This window comes from Macrotis lagotis, chromosome 3, assembly GCF_037893015.1.
Source record: "Macrotis lagotis isolate mMagLag1 chromosome 3, bilby.v1.9.chrom.fasta, whole genome shotgun sequence".
Lineage (NCBI taxonomy): Eukaryota > Metazoa > Chordata > Mammalia > Peramelemorphia > Peramelidae > Macrotis > Macrotis lagotis.
In genome coordinates this window covers 130525946-130549582 of record NC_133660.1, presented here as the reverse complement: position 1 = coordinate 130549582, position 23637 = coordinate 130525946, and the positions used below count along the sequence as shown (strand labels likewise).

Genomic DNA, 23637 nt, shown 5'->3' with positions numbered 1-23637 from the left:
GCCGGGGCGCTGCGAGCGCGCGCGCGCCCCCGAGCGGCGGCCGGGGCCGTGAGGGGACGTTGCGCGGCAGAAGGGCCGGCGGCGCGATGGAGCTGGAGTCGTCGCTGGAGGCCAGCTTCTCGGCCAGCGGCGGGGGCGCGGGGCTGCCCCCGGCCCGCTCCCGCATCTTCAAGATCATCGTGATCGGCGACTCCAACGTGGGCAAGACGTGCCTGACGTACCGCTTCTGCGCCGGCCGCTTCCCCGACCGCACCGAGGCCACCATCGGCGTGGACTTCCGCGAGCGCGCCGTGGACATCGACGGCGAGCGCATCAAGGTGAGCGCCCGCGGGGCGCGCCGACCCCGTTCTGCCGGGAGGGGCCCAACGCGGGAGGGCCCAGGGCTGCCCCGAGGATGCCGGATTGGAGGATGTCGAGCCGCAGGGACGCGGGGGGCAGGCCGCAGGGCCCCCTGAAGAGGCCCCACGGGACCGGCTACTGAACAGAGCGACACCCCGAATCTCCGCGGCCACCACGGGTCACTGAGGCGCAGGGGGGGATGGGGGGACGCCGCACGTTGGAAGTTCGAGTCTTGTCTCCCTTTTACCTTGGTACCTGGGGCGGGGCATCTCCCTGCCATCTCTCAACTCTTTTTTTTAATTTCTTACATTTTTTTGTAAGGCACTGGGGATAAGGGACTTGCCCAAGGCCACACAGTTAGGTAATTAAGTGTCTGAGGGCGGATTTGAACTCAGGTACTCGTGCCTCCAGGGTTGGAGCTCTCTCCACTGCGCCACCCCCCCAACTCTTTTTTTCTTTAGGTTTTTGCAAGGCCAGGGGGTTAAGTGGCTTGCCCAAGGCCACACGGCTAGGTAATTACTAAGTGTCTGAGGTCACATTTGAACTCAGGTACTCCTGACTCCAGGGCAGGTGCTCTATCCATCAACTCTTAAATCTATAAAATGCAACCAGTTGCTCATCGGCATTGGCAAAGGGGATTTTCCCCGAGCAGAGTTGATCCACACTAGTGAATTTATTTGCATGGCCCATCCACACTCTGAACGAAGAGGTTCAATGTGAACACAAATCCAGAACGCTTTCTGCTAGGCTGTGGTGGAATCAGAATTGAGGGGGGATGCTGGGCGTAGCCGGGGGCTTTATACACACAGAGCAAGACCTTTCTGGAGGGCCTGCTAGATAGAATGGCCTGATAAACATGGTGGGAGTCTATGGAGGACAGCATGGAGGAGGAAGGGGAATCAGTGGGATATCTGTCCTCCCCTAGCCTCAGACTTGCAAGTATCAGTCAGTTACTTATTATATTTGTTTTGCATGTAGTAAGCCCTTAATAAATACCTTTCCATTCATTGGATCTCTAGGAGGACACTGTCTAGGTGTAATAGGGAGAGTTACTGAGGGGAAAAAAGAGCCTTCATTTAATATGGTATTTTTTTTTTTTTAGTTTTTGCAAGGCCCATGGGCTTAAGTGACTTGCCCAAGACCACACAGCTAGGTAATTATGAAGTGCCTGAGGCCGGATTTGAACTCAGGGACTTGTGACTCCAGGGCCAGTGCTCTGTCCACTGTGCCACCTAGCCACCCCTAATATAGTATTCTTAAGATTTTCAATGCCTATTTCTCAAATAAAATCTTGTATGAGCATGTTATGTTCCACCCATTTTTCTTTCTGGAGGGTAGAGGATAATTCTGGGTTATTAACTCTTCTGCAGTGATATAAGAGAAGTGATAAATGGTTGAAATTAGAATAAATGTCTGGTCCCTATAGAAAGGGACGTAGCAGTCAATTTTTAATAAGGTATTTGGATGTTTTATAGTAATGCTTTTGTCATATATAATATCAGTGTAATTGAAAGAATTGTAAACACTATAGAAGCCAAGATATTCCTTAAAATACAAGTAATATTTTTGAAACCTAATGAACAATTCAGGTCAACCAAGCTGCCTTGTTTTGTTCTCTTTGAGGAATTTCATTTATATCATCTTCATATCCAAATGTATCTGATGCACTCTTGTTAAAAGCACCCTTGATGAAAGAGTGAAACACTACATTCAATATTCTTATATTTGCAATCTGGAAAATTGCCATTTTCAGTAAGCTTCTTTTAGAAAATGGCTTATTGTTAGCAGGCCTATCATAAAATCCATTGATAACTCCTTACTGAGAGCCTATTTTGTGCAAGGCTAAATAGGATAGGGAGGTTCAAAGAGGTAGAGATGCAGTCTAATTGGGGAGATCAGATATTTATATATTGAAAACAAACAGCAAAGTTTATGGTGAGTTCTAAACAAATTAGAAAAGGAGTTTGCCACTAACTAGCTCTGTTCTTAGTGAAGTTCCCTACTCTCTCTCTGGACCCATCTTTATCTGTAACCTGAGTTTGCTTTGAGTTTGACTAAGGTCCTTTTGAGTTTTTAATGAAAGGACAATTCAGAGTTAATGCTAATTCATGAATTAGTATTCCACTCAAAAATTAAACCAAATAAATCCTGTTAAAATTCTTTCTCTGAGTATGTAAAAAGAGACAAAATTCATAACTATGAACAGAAGTTTTTAAGAATCAACTCTGGACCATTCTTCAAAACAAAAGTTTTATGTTTTTTTAATAATAACTATTATTAATACCTATTAATAACATATGACTAAATAGAGATGGTTAAAATATGGAAAATTTAACATAAATAATTTCTTGAAAGAAGATGCCTCCAATTTTTTTCATTGACAGTCTTAAGCATACCTTTCATAAAAATGTTTTTACTGTCTATTCATTTAAGGATTCCAACTGAAGTGAAAACCAATCTGTGCAGAGAGAAGCAGATTTGAAACTTAAAAGATAAAGATCAGGACCTAGTTAGTACTATCTTCCAGTCACTAAGGAAGACAGGTTTGGTTTTGCAGTTTCTTAACTTTCTCCTTGTGTTTTTCCTCATTCTCTTGCCCAAGTCATGTAAATAATGTAAAAGACTATAAAAATTTCACCAAGACTATTTACATCAGAGATCAGAGGGTAGAAGATAATCCTATGTTTCTTTTCTACAAGTCATGTAACTGAGGTGATGAGTGGTTGAAAATAGTAGCTAGTCACAATAGGAAAGGAGGGGGAGGCCAATCCCTCCTGGGGGCCTTATACAGGACACTAGATCTTTTTAGGACAGGGATTTTAAAATGAATAAAATAAAACCCCCAAGATTATAAAGGAAACCAAACATGAATTAAAAATGTAACCTTTTTCCCATCCCAAGTTTATAGATGCCTTGTTGGAAGAGGGGATTATGTAGACTGAAGGTCAAGAACTCTTATTAAGAGTGGGGGGGGCGACTAGGTGGCGCAGTGGATAGAGCACTGGCATTGGAGTCAGGAGTACCTGAGTTCAAATCCAGCCTCAGACACCTAATAATTACCTAGCTGTGTGGCCTTGGGCAAGCCACTTAACCCCATTTGCCTTGCAAAACAAAGAGTGAGAGGAGATATGTGTGTGTGTGTGTGTGTGTGTGTGTATATATATATATACACATGTGAAGGGAGAATAGAAAGCACAAAAGTTTTATTTTGAACATGCTGCTAATCACTCTCCTCTCCCCACCATTTTCCTTGCAGTATACTTAGTACCCTTTTTACCACCACCTGGAAGACTCTCCATCCTACTTAGGTTTCTATCACATGTCACAGAAGCTGCTACAGTTTGGATCACATTTGGATCCTGGTGATATGTGTACTTCTTCATTTAGAATTAGGGACTGGAACTAGTTCTATGTTCTTTGATCTGGGGAACTTCCGGATGATGAAATTGTCCCCTATAGATGCAAGTCAGAACTTTCTCTGTAACTTAAAGTCTTAGAGTTGCCTAATACAGTGAAAGGTAAAGTGACCTGAGGTCAAGTAACATAATAAGCAGCATATATGTTCATGATAAGAATTGAGTCCAGGTTGCTCTCTGTACACTACTACTTCCTTCAACTCCAAGTTGTAACTCTGAATACATTTCCCAAGAGAAGCAGTAATTATAAATGGGGGTTAGGTTGTATATACATTATAATACACTATCATATGTATTGTATAATACATTTATAAACTGTTCTGGGAACATAACTAAACAAGATCTGTAACATTTCTACAAGAAAGGTAAGTTTTCATTTCCAAATAACAGATTTGTAGGCCTTTGTAACTGCCTGTTAGCAAGATTTGTAAATTCAGGGCAAATGTAGATACAAGCAATAAGTGGTATAGAAATTTAGAGAACAGTGTTACTTTCAGACAGATTTGGATAGGGTGAAAGGTAAGTATTTCACAAAGGTTATTCGTGAATTGGGGGGAAGAGAGACATATCAGAGAGGTTAATTTGGAACAATCTATGGAGGCCTGAATTAAGGCAGTGTCAGTGAGAATGGAAAGAAAGGGATAAGAAGGAAAATCCAAAGACTGGCTCTGAGGATATTGGGGAAAGGGAAAATTTGAGATTTTTGAGTCTGAGTGATACAGGAAAGGATAATACTACATAGGATAGAGAAATTGGGATGGGTGTGGAGTGTGTGGAATGATTTGGTAGAGAAGTTAAGAATTGTCATTTTTGTCATTTAGTCTTAAAGAAATTGTGCAACCACAACTGGAGATCTGATTCTTTCTTTTTAAATGGATGAGATTACCAAGTGTACAGAGTAAAGAGTTTATAATGCATTATATAATATACTCCAATGCCAAATATAATTTATTTTGGAAATATCTGACATTGTATAGAAGTTATATCCTTTATTTTATGTGACCTGATCTATAGGTTCTGTTTCACCTAGTAAAAAAATTTGTTCAACAACTTTTTCATTCTTTTGTACTATATGGAATTGAAAATACTTCGTATTTCTTCACAAAAAAATGTAAATTACAGTTTTTAGTAAAAGGTCTTTATGAGTAGCTGTGGCTGAAAAATCTTTATAGTACCATTCTTTATGGTACTATTGTAAATCAAAGTGCACACTAGCTGGGAATGGATCTGAAAACTACAAAGTGAGGACAAAATGGAAAATATCATTATATATTAAGGAATGATAAATATGAGGAAGTTAAAGAAGCATGGGAAGATTTTATAAAATGAGACTCAATGAGTTAAGCAGAGCTAAGACAATGTACAGAATGACTACAAAAAAAATCACTAAAAGGAAGACAGTAAGGGGGGATAAATGAAGATACCTAAGAAGTGATGAAACACTTTCCCCTCCTCCCCCCGTAGCAGAGAGAAAGTAGACTATTGAGACAAAATACTCTGTCTGTATGTGTGTGTACACTGTTAGTTATGGACACCATAACTACTGATTCCCTCTAAACTTATCTAGGCTAACTTTCAAAGGATACTAAGCTTTTTCAACTTGGTAGGATCTACCAAAACTTATACTCTTAGCAGAAATACAAATGAGACAACAAAATGAGACAAAAGTTAATCCTTCAAAGTATCATTACAGCCAATTTGATTTAAATTACATTTGAGTATAGTGAGTCAGTGATGAACTATTATGTTTTATCCCCAAAAGATCCTTGTATAGTGTTGATTTATGACCATTGGATTGGGGCTATAACTTGTGAGATATGTTTTGGGAATCAGGTTATTGTTGTATTCTGAATTGGTCCCAAGAATCATTTGATTTCCAGAAAATTTTTTTTATTAACTACATTTGTTGGAGGAGTGGGAAGGAGGAATCATTACTTGGCCAGATTTCCCATTGTTTTTCAAACATGTAATCCCAAAATCATTGCTGTTTCATTTTTCTTAGTTTTACTAGATCTTAGAGATCAGATTGTATAATTTGGAGTAAGGAGGGACCATAAGAGATCATCTAGTGCAGGGGTTTTTTAACCTAGGATCTGTAAACTTGTATCTTTTAAAAATATTTTAATAACTTTCATTAGAATGGGTTTCCCTTTTAATCCTATTATTTTATTTAATTTATCTAAAAACGTTATTCCACAGTTTCCCCAGACTGCCAGAGGAGAGTGTGGAATAGAAAAGGATAAGAAACTCTGATATAGTCCAACTTAGTTTCTCTCATTTTAATTTTATTTTCAATTAAGATCCACCTTCTCTACTTGCTCCCTTCCCACTCATCCCCATAGAGAGCAATGAAAACAAATTCCCCATTAAAATCATGGATATTCAAACAAACAAAAGTCTCATTCTCTCCATTACTACTATCAAAAGGTGGGTTGGGGCAGCTAGGTGACGCAGTGGATGGAGCACCAGCCCTGGAGTCAGAAGTACCTGAGTTCAAATCCAGTCTCAGGCACTTAATAATTACCTAGCTGTGTGGCCTTGGGCAAACCACTTAACCCCATTTTCCTGGCAAAAGTCCTAAAAAAACAAAAACAAAACAAAAAAAAAGGTGGGTTACATGCATCCTCTGGAATTGTGATTGAGCATTGCATTGATCCAAGCTCCTAACTCTTTCAAAGTTTATAATAATGTAAAAGCATAGCTAGCATTTATGTAGCACCTACAGTGTGCTTAGTTTATTAAAAATATCTTATTTTTTTTCTTTGAACACCCTGGGAGGTTATTATTATTATTATAATACATGTTTTATAGTTGAGGAAACTGGGGCAAACAAGTTAAATGACTTGGCCAAGGTCACATAACTAGGAAGTTTCTGAGTCTGGATTTGAACTCAGGTCTTCCTGATTCCAGGCCCAGTGCTCCATCTACTACATCTCCTAGCTGCCTATTTGTTTTGAAAATATATAAAGTGAATATCCTAGTTCTGCTCACTTAACTCTATATAGATTCATTAAAAATCTTTCCAGGTTTCTCTGAAAATATCCTCTATAATTTTTTACAATTTTTATAATTTCTTATTTCTTTATACATTTCTTATAATACCCTTTTTATAATTTCTTATTATACTATTCATCCCAATCATATACCATAACTTGTTTAGCCATTCCACATTTGATGGATACCCCTTTACTTTATAATTCTTTGCCTCCACAAAATGAGGTGTTATACTTTTGTACATTTGCTACCTGCCTTGTTTTACAAATGAAGGAGACAGATTTAGATCCATGGGTCTAATGTATATCTATGATTTAGAATTGATCAGAACCTTAGAGATAATTCAAAACATTTTAAAAATTATTTTGTTGGCACCTTTTGTCTTTACATTATAATCATTTAAGAAATACCACCACACTTCCTTCAAATTGAATCTTCCCTTGTGAAAAAGAATAACAATCAAACAAAACCTCTCTGCTCTAGTTACTATATCTCTAGCAACATATACATTATTTTGTCTCAGTAGTCTCCTACTTCTGTGTCCTAAGACTTTTGGTGCAGTTCAAAGTAGGGGGAGAGGGGAGGGAGCCACTAACTAGCTTCTTGGGGGAATGGGGTAAATCCTCTTGTAGTAGAAGTGATGGCTGGGCTAAGTTATGTATTTTTAGAGGCAGTGATGAGGAGGGAATTTATTGCAGGCATGGGAGGCAACCTATATAAAGATATTGAGTCCTAGGGAAGAACATTTTGTGCTAAGAACAGGAAGAAATCGAGGGTGGTTTAAAAGTAGTAGGTGGGGGGGGGAATAATGAAAAGGTGTGCTGAAATCAGATTTCAATACTGAACGAGTTGTATTTTATCCTGGGGTATAACAGAGCTATGGGCAGTTTTGAGCTTGGGGACAGGGATAGGGAAGTGACATGGTTGGATGAATGCTAAAGTTTAGGGAAATAGCTTGGGGTGGCTACGTGAAGGATGTGTAGTAAGTGGTGAGAAACTTGAGTGGGGAGGTGTCATTGGAGGCCATTACAATTGTCTAGGCCTAGGCAAAAAAGTGATGAAGGCCTAGAATGAGGTGGTAGCTGTGCAGGGTGTTCTAAGTGTTTTTGTAGGTTTAAGCTTATGTATCCCATAAAAACGAAGGGGTTGGGGGAGTAGGAATGCTTTAGCAAGACTTGGCTACTGGTGAGGCCAAAAAAAAAGGTAGCTTGGAACCAGATTGCAGAGACCTTCAGTACCATTTCAGGAAGTTTCTATTTTATTCTAGATATACATGGAGAGTTGTTGGGGATGTTGAGCATGGGAACAACATAAGGTCAAACCATATGAAGACTATTTTGGAACCTTTCTGAAGGATAACAAATTAGAGCAGGGTGATACTGGAGTTAGGGAAAGAAATTTGGAGGTTATATACTGGATGAGATGGGGAAGGTGGAGGAAAGGTAGAAATGCTGAAAAAGGACACTGGCCCTAAATCAGATACCAGAGGTAATATGGGGGTGCAGTTTGATAGGCTGCAAGTTGGGGAGAGAAATTATGGATAGCTTGGACATTTTAAATATGAATAACTGGGAACATAGTTTTGCCATCCCCAGAATGAAATGCAGTTTGGTACAATGAATAGAACTCTGAACTTGGACCTTTCATACCCAGCTCTTCCTGTTTTTACTGTCTCTCTGATCTTAGACAAGTCTGCCTTAATTTCCTTGACTGTAAAATGAGATTGAAATAGAGAACCTCGAATGTCTCTTCTGACTTCAAATTCATGAGTTTAAGATCTAAGAATTCCATTTTTATTTATTTGAACTCATCAAAGTTCTGGGGTTTTTTTGGAATTTATTTTATTTTTTCAATTACATGCAAATATAGTCTTCAACATTCATCTTTTTGTAAGCTTTTGAGTTTTCCACAATTTTTATCTCCTCTTCCTTTCCTTTCCACTGACAGTGAATAATCCGATAGGTCATACACAAATAATCTTGTTTAACAATTTCCATAGTCATCTTGTGAAAGAAGAATCAGAACTAAAGTAGAAAAAACCATGAGGAAAAAGAAAAAAAGTAAAACAAGTTTTAAAAAGTAAAAACAGTATGCTTTTGGTCTGCATTCAGACTCCATAGTTTTTTCTCTGAATGTGGATGATATTTTCCATCATAAGTCTTTTAGAATTGTCCTTGATCACAGAACTGCTGAGAGGAGCCAAGTCCATAATAATTGATCATCCCACAACGTTGCTGTTAAAGTGTCAGCATCATTTCATGCTAGTCTTTCCAGGCTTTTCTGAAGTCTTTCTGCTCATGATTTCTTATAAAAGTATAGCACCCATAACATTCATATACCACAATTTCTTCATTATTCAATTGTTGAACATTCCCTCATTTTCCAATTCTTTGCCACTATAAAAAGAACTCCTATAAATATTTTTGAACATATGGGTTTTTCCTGTTAGTTTTTTTATCTTAATAGTGTTTTATTTTCCAATTACACAGATAGCTTTCAGCATTCAATTTTGTAAAATTTTCTGCCTCTTTCTTCCTTTCCTCCTTCCACAAGCTAGCAATTAATCTGAAATAATTTATACATGCAAATCATGTTAAACACATTTTCATATTAGTCATGTTATAAAAGAAGAATCTGAACAAAAGGGAAAAGCTATGAGACAAAAACAATTTTAAAAAGTGAAAATGGTATGCTTTGATCTGCATTCAGATTCCGTCTTTCTCTGGAATGTGGATGACATTTTCCATCACAAGTCTTAAAATTGACTTGGATCACTGTACTTTTGAGAAGAGCTAAGTCTATCATAGTTGATCATCACACAATGTTGCTATTAATATGCACAGTGTTTTCCTAGTTCTGCTCATTTCACTCAGCATCAGTTCATGCAGGTCTTTCCAGGTTTTTCTGAAATCTTTCTGTTCATTATTTCTTACAGAGCAATAGTATTCCATTACATCCCAATACCACATCTTGATCAGCCATTCTCCAATTGATGGGCATTCCTTCAGTATTCAATTCTTTGCCACCACAAAAGAAGGTGCTTTAAATATTTTTTATGATCTCTTTGGAATACAGACCTAATATGGCATTACTGGATCAAAAGGTATGCCCACTTTTAATGCTCTTTTAGGCTTATGAACATGTCAAAGTTATTGAGGCATATGGGGGCAGCTAGGTGGCACAATGAATAGAGCACCAGCCCCGGAGTCAGGAGTACCTGAGTTCAAATCCAGCCTCAGACACTTAATAATTACCTAGCTGTGTGATCCCATTTGCCTTACAAAAACCTAAAAAAAAGAAAAAGTTATTGAGGTATAGATATCTGTGGAAAATATGTTAGTGACAACACTTATTCTTAGTTTTCCTTTCACATATAGTTCTAGTTTATTTTCATTTTATCTTTATTCACACCCCATGGAATTTATAATCTTTATATTTAAAATTATGCATTATTTTAGCAAGCAAAAATTTTCTCCCCCAACAACCTTTCTCCCCATTTGAGAATGAAAATAAGAAAAACTCTTTGTTACATAATGTATAGTGAGCAACACAGATTTCTCAATGGACTTTCTCCCCCCCAAAAAGTCTTATTTTACAGTCTACGGTCTCAGGCATTGGATAGCATGTTTCATCATTGAGCTTTTAGATTTGTGGTATGTATTTATACTGATCAGAATCTCTGTTTTTACTATATTGTTGACATTGTACAAATGTTCTTTTCTTCTTGTTCTGTTCATTTCATTCTTCATCAGTTCTTCGTCTTCAGACTTCTCAGGTTTCAATTAAACTTTTCTCCTTTTATCATTCTTATGCCACAATAGTTTCCTTCATATTTTTATGTTATAACTTATTTAGCCATTCCCCAATTTATGGGTACCTCCTCTCAGATTTTCACCTCAAAAAACAGCATATTTTTGTACACTCTTAAAAATTGTTTTGCTTAGGACTAAATCCTTCCCTTAATCTACCTTCACTCTGATTTCCTCTTCTCTTTCCCTTTTATCCTGTTAAGTGAAATGTATTTCTGTACCTAGCTCTATGTGTATGTGTTTATTCTTCCCTATTTTGACCAGTTCCAATGAAAGTGAGGCTCAATGTCAGCCACTTTTCCCTCTCCCTTCTCTTCTTTTTTAAAAAGAAAAGTGACTTCAGAAAAGCATGGAAAGTCTAGCATGAACTGAAGTGAGCAGAACCAGCAAAATCAAGAGATGTTCAACTTTGTTGTACGCCTCTCTCTTAGCTATTCAGTGATCAAGGACCATTCTGAGAGATCTGTTAAGAAAAAATGACATCCATTATCTAGAGCAAAGTTTAACAAAGACCTAGTGCCATATCAATACTCATTTAAAAGACTTAGAAGTCCTCCATCACTTTGTTAGAGTCTTTGTAGATGATGGGAGGATGTGAACAAAGCATAGAGATAGATTGAAATCTACACAGTTGGAGAATCAGTGAGATCATGAATCCATTAAAGTGTTCTCTGTGATCAGTGGGAGGCATTATAGTGTTGTGAGAAGAACTCTGGCATCAGGAGAAAGCCAGATATGAATACCAAATGGCATTTTTTAGTTATCTCAACCTGGAAAAATTCAGTCTCTTCATCTGTAAGATGAGAATAATGATTATTTTTTAACCATCTTCATAGGATTGTAGATTTGGCTACCTTAAAGTATCTTCCTTCAAAGATGAGCTCACTGAATCATAGACTAACTCTCATCCTAACTCTGAATTGAAATGAAATTACTGAAGGAACTTGTGAACACCTGGGATGCTTAATCTGCACTTGTGTATCTCACGTTTCCTTTGAGGTGCTTTAATTCATAGAGTGCAGCATCCTCACTGATGAGGGCATGACATGCTGGGCGGTCCTGTGCCAATGTCTCCCACGCTGCACAATCAATTCTAAAGTTCCAAAGAGAGACTTTGAGGGTGTCTCAGTATCACTTCTTCTGACCCCCTTTTGAGTGCTTCCCCTATGTGAGTTCTCCATAAAATAGTCTTTTTGGCACGTGTACTTCTGTCATTCTAACAATATGTCCAGCCCAAAGTAGTTGCACTCACTGTAGTGATGTTGGAAACCTAGGCAGTTTAGCTCAAGAAGGGACCTCAGTGTCTGGGATCTTCTCCTGCCAGATGATCTCCAGAATCTCCCTAAGAAGCGATTCAATTTCCTGACATTAGCACTGGTAGACTGTCCATGTTTCACAGGCATAAAAGCAATGACATCAGCACAACGGCTCTTCAATTTGGTAGTTAGTCTAATACCTCTTCTGTCCCACACTTTCTTTCAGAGCCTCCCAAATAATGAGCTAGCTCTGGCAAATGCCTATGTCATCCTCATTGTCAGTGTGGACCACCTTGGAAAGGACACTGCCAAGATAAATGAACTTGTCCACAGTATTCAAAACTTCTCCGCTTGCTATAGCTGATAGTTGCACATATGCATGGTGTGATGCTGGCTTATGGAGCAACTATGTATTTTTTTTTTCCTCCGACAATAAGATATCTGGTCCCCCCCCCCTAAATTAAAGGTAATAGTCCTTGAACTTTGTTCAAACTCCACAGTACTTTATCTGGATACAGATGGCACTCCATTTTGCAGACTGCCCCAGATTGTTCCCAATTGTTTCACTGATGGTATGAGTGAGTCCATCAAGGTTGAACATCGCCCCCATGTTGCTGTTAGGGGTATACAGTGTTTTTTCTTGTTCTGCTCATCTCACTCAGCATCAGCTCATGCAAATCCCTCCAGGCTTCCCTGAAATCCCATCCCTCCTGGTTTCTAATAGAACAATAGTGTTCCATGACATATATATATACCACAGTTTGCTAAGCCATTACCCAATTGAAGGGAATTTACTTGATTTCCAATTCTTTGCCACCACAAACAGGGCTGATAAATATTTTTGTACAAGTAATATTTTTACCCTTTTTCATGATCTCTTCAGGGTGTAGACCCAGTAGTGGTATTGCTGGGTCAAAGGGTATGCTCATTTTTGTTGCCCTTTGGGCGTAGTTCCAAATTTCTCTCCAGAAAGGTTGGATGAGTTCACAGCTCCACCAACAGTGTAATAGTGTCCCAGATTTCCCACAACCCTTCCAACAATGATCATTATCCTTTCTGGTCATATTGGCCAGTCTGAGAGGTGTGAGGTGGTACCTCAGGGAAGCTTTAATTTGCATTTCTCTAATAATTAATGATTTAGAGCAATTTTTCATATGGCTATGGATTGCTTTGACCTCCTCATCTGTAAATTGCCTTTGCATATCCTTTGACCATTTGTCAGTTGGGGAATGGCTTTTCATTTTAAAAATATGACTAAGCTCTCTGTATATTTTAGAAATTAGTCCTTTGTCAGAATCATTAGTTGTAAAGATTGTTTCCCAATTTACTACATTTCTTTTGATCTTGGTTACAGTGGTTTTATCTGTGCAAAGTCTAAATCCTGTAACCATTTGGATCTTAACTTGTTAAAGGGTTTTAGGTGTTGGTCTAATCTAAGTTTCTTCCATGCTAACTTCTAATTTTCCCAGCAGTTTTTATTAAAGAGGGAGTTTTTATCCCAATGGCTGGACTCTTTGGGTTTATCAAACAGCAGATTACTGTAATCATCTCCTTGCTTTTACACCTAGTCTATTCCACTGGTCCACCACTCTATTTCATAGCCAATACCAGTTTTGATGACTGATGCTTTATAATATAATTTTAGACCAGGTGGGGCTAAGCCACCTTCTTTTGCACTTTTTTTCATTAAGTTCCTGGAAATTCTTGACTTTTTATTTCTCCATTTGAATTTACTTACATTTTTTTCTAACTCATTAAAGTCATTTTTTGGAATTTTGATTGGTAGGGCACTAAACAGGTAGTTTGGTTTTGGTAGAATTGTCATTTTTATTATATTAGCTCTACCTATCCATGAGCAGTTGATATTTGCCCAGTTATTTAAATCTGATTTAATTTGTGTGAGAAGTGTTTTATAATTGTTTTCAAAAAGTTTCTCAGTCTGTCTTGACAAATAGACTCCCAGGTATTTTATATTGTCTGAGGTTACTTTGAATGGGATTTCTCTTTCTAGCTCTTCCTGCTGTATCTCGCTAGACATAGGAAAGTTGAGGATTTGTGAGGGTTTATTTTTATAACCTGCAACTTTGCTAAAATTGCTAATTGTTTCCAGTAGTTTTTTGGATGATTTCTTGGGATTCTCTAGGTAGACCATCATGTCATCTGCAAAGAGTGAGAGTTTTGTCTCTTCCTTCCCAATTCTAATTCCTTCAATTTCTTTTTCTTCTCTAATCGCTAAAGCTAACATTTCTAATACGATATTGAATAGTAGTGGTGATAATGGGCACCCTTGTTTCACCCCTGATCTTATTGGGAATGCCTCTAGCCTCTCCCCATTGAATATAATGCTTGTTGATGGTTTCAGATAGATACTGCTAATTATTCTAAGAAACAGTCCATTTATTCCAACACTCTCTAGTGTTTTTAGTAGGAATGGATGTTGTATTTTGTCAAAAGCTTTTTCAGCATCTATTGATATGATCATATAATTTCTGATAGGTTTGTTGTTGATATAATTGAGTATACTAACAGTTTTCCTAATATTGAACCAACCCTGCATTCCTGGGATAAATCCTACTTGATCATAATGTATTATCCTAGTGATAACTTGCAACTATGCTTTCTTAATGTTAATTGTTAGACCATAATTAGCACAAGCAACTGAGAATCAATCCATACTTTGTTGCATCTGAGCTTCAGAAGTTGCATTGAATACACAATCATCTGCAAACAGAAGATCATCACCACCACTCTCTCCACTTTGGTCTTAGTTTGTAGCCTACTGCATAATAGTAGCTGACCCTGAGGCCATATTCATCCTCAGTGAAGGCATCTGATAAAATGACTGAAAATAGCATGCTAAAAAAGTTTGGGAGCAAGGACACAGTCTAATTCACTCATTTAGTGACTGGGAAGTCATGAGAGCATTGTCTACTATCCAGAACCCTTTTGGCAATCAAATTTTGATCATATTTCCCCATGTATAAGACACACCCTTTTTTGAAAAATTTGGGGTCTAAAAACTGGGAGCACCTTATACAGTGGTTGTAGATTTTTTTACTTGCATTTCCTGCTTTTTTGTGCTTGTTGTCTTTGCATTCATTGCTTTGCATTTATTACTGGTGTATTAGGTTACATTTTATCACATTCTGCCCAGAAATAGCTCAGAAAAGATTTTCATACAGTGTTGAATTCAAGCTCAAATTTATCCATTTTGCAAAAGTGAATGGAAATTGTGCTGTGGAATGTCAGTTTGGTCCTCTTCCAACTGCAGAAACAATCTGAGACTGGCTTATGGAAGAAGAAACCCTACTGAAAATGCCACAGCAGAAGGCCATGAGAGGCAAGTCAGCAAAATGGCCTGATCTAGAGAGGGAATTGAAGAGATGGATGGAAGAGCAAAGGGCCCTTGGAATTCCTGTGTCCACAAAGATGGTTCAGCAGGAGGCAAGAAGAATTACTGTTGAAAAAGAAGTGACTGATTTCAAAAGGAGGACAGGATTAGTGCTTCAGGTTCATGAAACAGAATGGACTAAGCATGTGTCCACACACCAGACTTGCCCAGGGAGTACTTGTGGTCAATCATAGACCAGCAGGCAGAGCCTCTCCTAAGGCAGTGATTTGTCATCAAACACAGATGAGGACAAGCTTATGGATGGGAGTTTTGACAGTGATGAGTTGTATGAATTTGATGATGAATAAAACTTAAGTTCAATAAACTTTGTGTAATACATTTTTTTTCAAATTTCAGGCCCCCCCCCCCCAAATTAAAGTGCATCTTATACAGGGGAAATAGAATAATTTTCCATAAATCCTCACAATTACAGTATCAAAGACCTTGGTCATATCCACAAACATTGTTGTAATAAGACCTCTGTTCTGTTGCTGACATTTTTCCCAGAACTTTCAGGCAGCAAACTCTATATCGACTGTATCTTTTCTGAAGCCACATGGCTGTCAGGGAGGTGACCATCTTCCAAGCAAAGGATCAGCCTATTGAGAAGGACTTTGACAAAAATCTTACCAGCATTCACTAAAAGAGAAATACCCCTGTGTTTGTCATAGGGTAATCTATTCCCTTTACTTTTATATAGATGGACAATAGAGGCATCCTTGAATTCTTGGGGGATAACCTCTTCGTGCCATATAACCTAGAAAATTTCAGTTTTTGGATGAGCATTGGAACCCCCACATTATAAATATCAGCTGGAATTTCCCACTTGAAAGGAACCTAATTGCATTCAAAATCTCTTCTTCAGTTGGTACTTCAGTTAGGGATGCATTGACTTTAACTTGAAGTAAAAAAAATCATTGGTTTCTGCATAGATTGAACATAGTCTGTTGAGAATACTGTGGAAGTGTTCAGCCCATCTCTCTAGAATCATGTCCATATTGTTAATCTCTTTTTAACATTTTACATATATATTTTGTTAAACATATTTATAAATTAGTAATTTTTGCCTGAGGAATTAGGATTGAGGGAAAAAGATACAGAAAAGATAATTTTTATAAAGTGTTCATCAGATTTGGAAGGGCTGGGTTTTTTTCTGTACGTTTTGTTTTTCTTCCTTTTGTTGGGGGTAATATAGTCCATAACCAGTCAAATACAGTTGTCCTTGCTTTCTGGATTGTCAAGAGGAGTTGCTTCCATCAAAGTTGTTCATCTCAAAATGTTATCATCTCAGAATGTCTAGATCATGCCATTGTTCTCTTGGTTCTACTCCCTTGCTCAGCATCAGATCCCATAAGTCATTCCATGCTTCTCTAAAATCCAATCATTTATGGTTTCTTGTAGAACAATAATATTCCATAGAATTCATGTACCATAACTTGTTTAGCCATTCCTCAATTGATGGACATCCCCTCAATTTCCAGTTCTTTGCCACTACAAAAAGAGCTGCTATGAATATTTTGGAATATGTAGGACTTTTCCCATTTTTTTACAATTTCTTCTAGATATAGACCTAGAATTGGAATTACTGGGTCAAAGGGTATGAACAGTTTTATGGGCATAGTTCCATATTGCTTTCCAGATCCATTTACAGCTCCATTAGCATTGTATCAGTGTGTCCCAATCCTCCCACAACCTTTCCAACATTGATCATCTTCCCTTTTTCTTATCTTGGCTAATCTCATAGGTGTGAGGCGATACCTCATTGTTTTAATTTGCATTTCTCTAATCAATAGTGATTTGGACTTTTTTTCATATGATTATATATAGCTTTAATTTCTTCATTTGAAAACTTCACATCCTTTGACCATTTATCAATTGGGGAATGACTTGTGATCTTATCAATTTGATGCAGTTCTCGATATATTTTATAAATGAGACCTTTATCAAAACTGGTTGTGAAGATTGTTTCCCAGCTTTCTTCTTTCCTTCTAATTTTGGCAGCATTAATTTTATTAGTGCTTAATGTTAATCAATGTGGATCTGTCAGCCCTGAGTAGTTGAGATGCGCCATAGGTCTTTGACCCATAACTAGCCTTCAGGGCATCATAAAAGATCTTCGGTTTGTTCTGTATAAAACTGAATTTCATCTGCCCTCTTACTGAGCCAAGAATCCTGCATCTTTCTAACCTTCAATTATATTTTACTTTTGATGGAATTAAATACTGCCTTCTTAGAAATGAATAAACTAGGGGGCAGTTAGATGACACTGTGGATAGAGCACTGACCCTGGAATCAGAAGGATCTTAGTCAAATCCAGCCCCCACTACTTTGCAAAAACTGAAAGGAAGGAGGGAGGGAGGGAAGGAAGGAAGGAAGGAAGGTAGGTTAGTAGCTTCTGTATTTCTCCATCATTTTCATCAAAACAGTCTTGATGTTTGTGAATGTTCTGACCAGATAAGTAATGCAGTTGTACACCAGATCTCTAAAAGCTGCTCGTTTTTTCTGCTCCACTCAAAAATAACTTTAATCTCTTGACATTAATTCTTCTAGTAGTCATTTTGCCTTGGGGGCCACTACTTTGGTTGAATGTAAATATTTAGCTTAGAGAAGATGAGTCTGTGATCAGTAGAACATTCTGACCACAAGTTGCCTTTGTCACTCTCACATCTCTTCTCCTTATGATTACAGTCTATTAGATGCCAATGTTTGCTACGAGGTTGCATACAGGAAGTTTTATTACATTTAGGTAAATGGAAGACAGTTTATATTGTAGTATACTTAAGGCTATTTACATTACCTCTGCAAAATATTTCAGTCATAGTGTTGCTGTTGCCCTTCAGTTGAATTTTCAATATGTATTGTATTCTGTGATGCATAATCCTGTAACACTTAAAATTGTTGATATTTAGTTATTTCAGTCATATCTAATTATTTGTGATACATTTGGAGTTTTCTTGGCAAGGATCCTGAGGTGGTTTGCTATTCTCTTTTCCAGCTCAATTCACAGATGAGGAAATTGAGGGCAACAGGATTAAGTGATTTGCCCAGGGTCACATAGCTACCATGTGTCTGAGGTCAGATTTGAACTTGGGTCTTTCTGACTCCAGACCCATAACTCCATCATTGTGCCCTCTACGCTGTCCATTCATATAACATTGCTGGAATATTATTGGTTTTTTAAAAGATAGGCCTTTATTTGGGGGGGGGTGACTTTGGATCATTTAAAGAATTCTGCAGTTTTTCCAAAGGAAATTCAGCTTTCTCTTCCTCCTGTTCAGTTCTGGACCCAGATTATTATACATTTGCAGTATCTGACCCAGATATTTGTAGTGATGGATGAGCTCTATAACTTGCTCTATAGTGTTTGCCCATCCATTTGCATATTGTAGTCTGTATAGCATTCATTCTTCAACTGCTTGTTTTTTTTTCCTGTATGAAAAATTAGATCAAATTCCTTATAGAGGCTATGATTCTCATTTAGGAAGCTCTGCAGTGTTTGCGAGCTCTGTGTAATCAGCACAATTTTATCTGACAATAAGAGCCATCTAGTGAATTTTATATATGAATTTTCTTTTTGACTTGTTTCTGGAAAGGATGGATGCTCCTTCGTGGCAGGTGGACAAACATTTTTGATAGCGTATTCCCCTATTCGTGTCTTGCTTGTTCTTAAGCAATCATCAGAGATACAACTGTTACATCTGGCAAGGTAGTTGTCTGATTTTGATATATGAATGAAAGATAAAATATATCTAATTTGTCTCTGCCATTTACACAATACAACTACTACAATAGTTCCTGCTTTTTCCCTTTGGGACAGAGTGGAAAGAAACTAAACCTTCTACTTCCTGTCCTCCAAATGGTTGTATGCTATGTCCTCTAGAAAGTCTTCCTCATGGGGCAGCTAAGTGGCATAGTGGATAAAGCACCGGCCCTGGAGTCAGGAGTACCTGGGTACAAATCTGGTCTCAGACACTTAATAATTACCCAGCTGTGTGGCCTTGGGCAAGCCACTTAACCCCGTTTGCCTTGCAAAAAAAAAACAACCTAAAAAAAGTCTTCCTCATTTTGATCTTTCAAATTTTTTTCACAATATTTATTCTCTCTTGTGGTCAAACTTTCCCTTCCCCCATCTCTTATTGTACTTAAATTATAGTTGTAGAAATGTATGGTTTTCCCACCATTGAAGAGGTGGGAGACAATGGTATGAAACAGTGGTATCAAACTCAAGTAGGAACAAATCCCTGAGGGCAGCATACTGATTTATTAGAAAATCACAAGTTAACAGTGCTTCAGATATCTATAGTCATTGTGTCTTATGCTCTTGGTTGCTTCAAACTAAACATCCCCAGTTACTTTTTTGACATAAGTGAAAAATCCCTTCATTATCCAAGTACACTGTTTTTTATTTTGTCCACTATTCTTCCTAAAATTTGGTCCATAGAACTGAACACAATATTTCAGATTTGGGCTGACTAGGACAGAGTATTGGGAAGAAAATTATACTCTTATTTATACTAGACATTCAACTGCTCTTAATGTAGAATTACTGAGCTTGCATTAATTGTTGATACTGTTGTTTTTGGCTCTTTTACACTGTTGACCAATTAAGCTTCAAATCAACCAAAATTTCCATCCTTCTCTTCTCATCTTTTTCACCTTGTACTTGTAGACAATCTCAAATAATTGAAATTATCCCCAGTTCTGCTATGCAATTATGTTTTTTAAATTTTTTTGCAATTATATTGTTATTAGAATCAAACTATACCTGAGTTTTCAATAATAATAATAATAATAAATGATAGTAATTGTGAAAAATAATGGCCAGAAAGTTGGACTACAAATGGTACATTTTTGGGAGTCCTGGGAACTCCTACAGCTACTAAGAAGACATAGGATTTTACATCTGTATTCTCCTACTAATGATATCCTTGTTCCTTGAAATATTGAAGTAATAGATACAAAAGTACTTTGAAAATATACAAAGCATCGTATAATTTCAAGGTTTTGGGGGTGGAGGGTCATAGAAAAATAAAATTCCTAAGTATTTTAAATTGGAATTATTCTATTGTAATTTTTTTCCTCTTTATTTTCAGATACAATTATGGGACACAGCAGGACAAGAACGGTTCAGAAAGAGCATGGTACAGCACTACTATAGGAATGTACATGCTGTTGTCTTTGTATATGATATGACCAATATGGCCAGTTTTCACAGCCTGCCATCATGGATAGAAGAATGCAAACAGCATTTGCTTGCTTGTGATATACCAAGGATTCTGGTTGGAAATAAATGTGACTTGAGAAGTGCCATTCAAGTACCTACAGATTTGGCCCAAAAATTTGCTGATACACATTCTATGCCACTGTTTGAAACCTCTGCTAAAAATCCCAATGATAATGACCATGTGGAAGCTATATTCATGACCTTAGCTCATAAGCTCAAGAGCCACAAACCTCTAATGCTTAGTCAACCACCTGATAATGGAATTGTTTTGAAGCCTGAACCAAAACCTGCAATGACTTGCTGGTGTTAAATAACAGTATTGTAAAAGTTAATCTTGACTTGTTGAAAAGATGCTTTTAAAGTATATAATAAGTCCCAAGTTTTAGTCATAAGTATGCTGATCATCTTAGCACTTTAATGTTTGTCTTGTAAAATGGAAGTTGTCATTCATTCATTTCTTTGCACCTTGTATATAACTTAATAGTTTTGTCACTTTGGTTGCACAGAGGGAGAAAAAATGAAACTCAACTAGAGTTTTGAGGTTGAACAAGTAGAATTAATCAATTCCTCTGAGCTAATTTTTCATTTCAATCATTGTGATATGTGTTTTCATTTTAGAGTTTATATAAAGTAAAGCCAGAAGGAATATGTTAAATATTCCTTCTGAACCAAGAAAGGTTAGGGGTGTTTCAAATAGAAGAAAATGAAGGAATTTTAAGAATCTTCAATTAAATTAATTTAAACAGGTCATTGCCTAGCAGCCAAAGGGTTTATGCAATGAAAATATCTAAAGGAATTAGAGTAATTCTTTTACTGGAATATAACTTAAATGTGATGTGCTATCTTGACTTAAAAAGTATGAAGCCCCAATTTTTGTTCATTTCAACAACTTACAGAAATTTTTAAAATCTTGTTTTAAATATTATGTCCAGTATTTGTGATTTTTGTCAATGAGGAAATTCTTTCCACTGACAGATTGCAACCTGTTTGTAATTTATGAAGCACATAGCTATCCTTAATCCTGATACCTTGAAATAGCTTTATTGTTAAGTTACAATATTTCCATAATTTGTATTATTAAATTACATTTTAGAACCAAGGGTTTGATAGCAAAAATCTGGCAAAAAGAGGAATGTGCCTAGGATTTTCATCCAGGCTTAATGTCATAAAGTATATGAATCTTTCAATATTACTTGACCACTTGGTGCCTCAACCATTGTAGATCAATTTTATCAAAAAAATTTTAAAATACTAACATTATTTTAATTTTGCTCCTAGATAAATTATTTTAAATAGATAATGTGAAAGGTTCATTTTAAACTTCCTTGTATAATGAATTTTTTTTTTTGGTTGGGCCCTTTTCTCATTTGGCCAATTTAAAAAAGAAAAAGCTTAAATTTTTTTTGAAGTGTGTGTGTCAGAAGCTACATGTAATTAAAGAAAAAAGAGACTTAAGTCTGGAGCATTGGTACCCCAGGAAGACTATGCCTTAGTTATTAGTGATTTTCACATTATCTCCTGCCAAAAGCTTCAATTTAATAACTGAAGTCTTCTGTATGAACATTAATAAAGTTATCAATTACCAATTCAACTAAACCTTTAGCTCAAATTCTTTGATTTTAAGTGTACTTACATAATAGTACTTGGCTGCAGGTATAGTATTTAAAAAAGGAAAAATATGTCTTTAAAAATTGTCACAGTAACTATTTCAGTCTAAGAAGTAAATTGATATTTAGGAGAAAAAAAATTGCATCTTTCAATAGTGGACAAAATACTACAAACCTTTTTCCTAAGTTTGCACACAACTATTATGAAAAAAGGGAATTAAGCCATGGGATTTAAATTGAATATATGAGTTTAGTAATTTTTATATAATGCAGCCCTTGTTGATAAATTTCAAGAACAAATTAAATAAATAGACAGATTTGCCTTTGTTATGGCCAGGACAAGTGAAAAAGAAACATTCAACCAGCTTAGGGCTTTTTACAAATTTATTATCATGTTTATCTTATGAGGATTATTTAATTATAAAAGCAAGATGATCTTTTAACTGAAGTATGGAAAATAGAGAGAGGAAATAATTATTCCATTTTTAAATTACTGTGGCTTATAGCAAACTAAATTGCTTTTATCTTGTTTAGGAAGAAGAATCAATTTTTCTTAATCATACTATATTAAAGATTGTTTGATGCTTTCCTCCTAAATTGAAAATTATAATTGTTTTTATAATACTTCTATGATAACAATGATAGCAGTTATGTGGGTAGTAATTTTAAAGAAGGGAACTGTACTTTATTGCCTTGCCTTTTTTTTTAAATATAGGGGCAATTAAGAGTTGGAGAAATTGGTTTACAAACTTTCTAAGGACATTCTACATTTTTCCAACATTGTTATTGATGATTTTAAAAGTCACTAGTTTCTTGAATTTACAAATATACTTTAATTCCATTTAAAGGATTTATTTTTGACAATATTAATTTCAAAATAATCTTGTTTGTATCAATTTTTTAAAAAGTTTATGTTTGATTTTTTATATTAAAAAAATGTTACTTATCAGTTGCATGGGGGTAAAGCTTTCCAACATCAGCCAAAAGAACTATATAAACATTTCTCTGAATGTTGGGCAACTTCTCATGAATCATTAACCATGATGTATTTAAAACTTGTAAGCACAGATCCTACATCTTGTGAATTTACAGTTTATAGTTATTTTAACTATATTATTTTCTGATTTCAGATGTTTTCAAATAGTTGTTACTTAGGAAAGTTCCAGGATGGGACATTAATGCAGAATCTAATAAAGTTGATCAGTTAACAATGTTTTACTCAAAAGCATATTCTGTATATCTTTCTCCCAATAAACCAAAATTTAAGTCAAGTAATTTTTGTTTTAGAATTGTATCACTGCCATTCCTATCTCCTCTTTTTATTCCTTCTGTTTTTCCCTCACCCCTCCCAGCCTAATAAACAAGCTTTGCCACAAATAAAAATAGGGTGTGTTTGTTCATTATGTGATTGTCGATGATACTATAATATCATGGTACTTCAGAATACTGAATTTTCATATAGTCTGAACTTCAAGTGGTATTTAATAAATTATGAATGCCAACTTATTTAGAGCTTAATTCTTTAAATACTCCTGTAGTTATAGGTGGACTCTTTCTATTTTCACATTGCCAACTTATTCTTAAATGTCTGGGCAGTTTTC

General features: G+C 36.5%; 1 protein-coding gene across 1 annotated transcript; it reads left to right on the top strand.

Moving 5' to 3' along the window:
* The first annotated feature begins 34 nt into the window (after positions 1–34).
* RAB33B (RAB33B, member RAS oncogene family) lies at positions 35–23637 on the top strand. Its single transcript, XM_074229271.1, has 2 exons — positions 35–317; positions 20299–23637. The coding sequence occupies exons 1-2, from the start codon at positions 87–89 to the stop codon at positions 20737–20739; spliced, it is 672 nt and encodes a 223-aa protein (XP_074085372.1). The 5' UTR covers positions 35–86; the 3' UTR covers positions 20740–23637.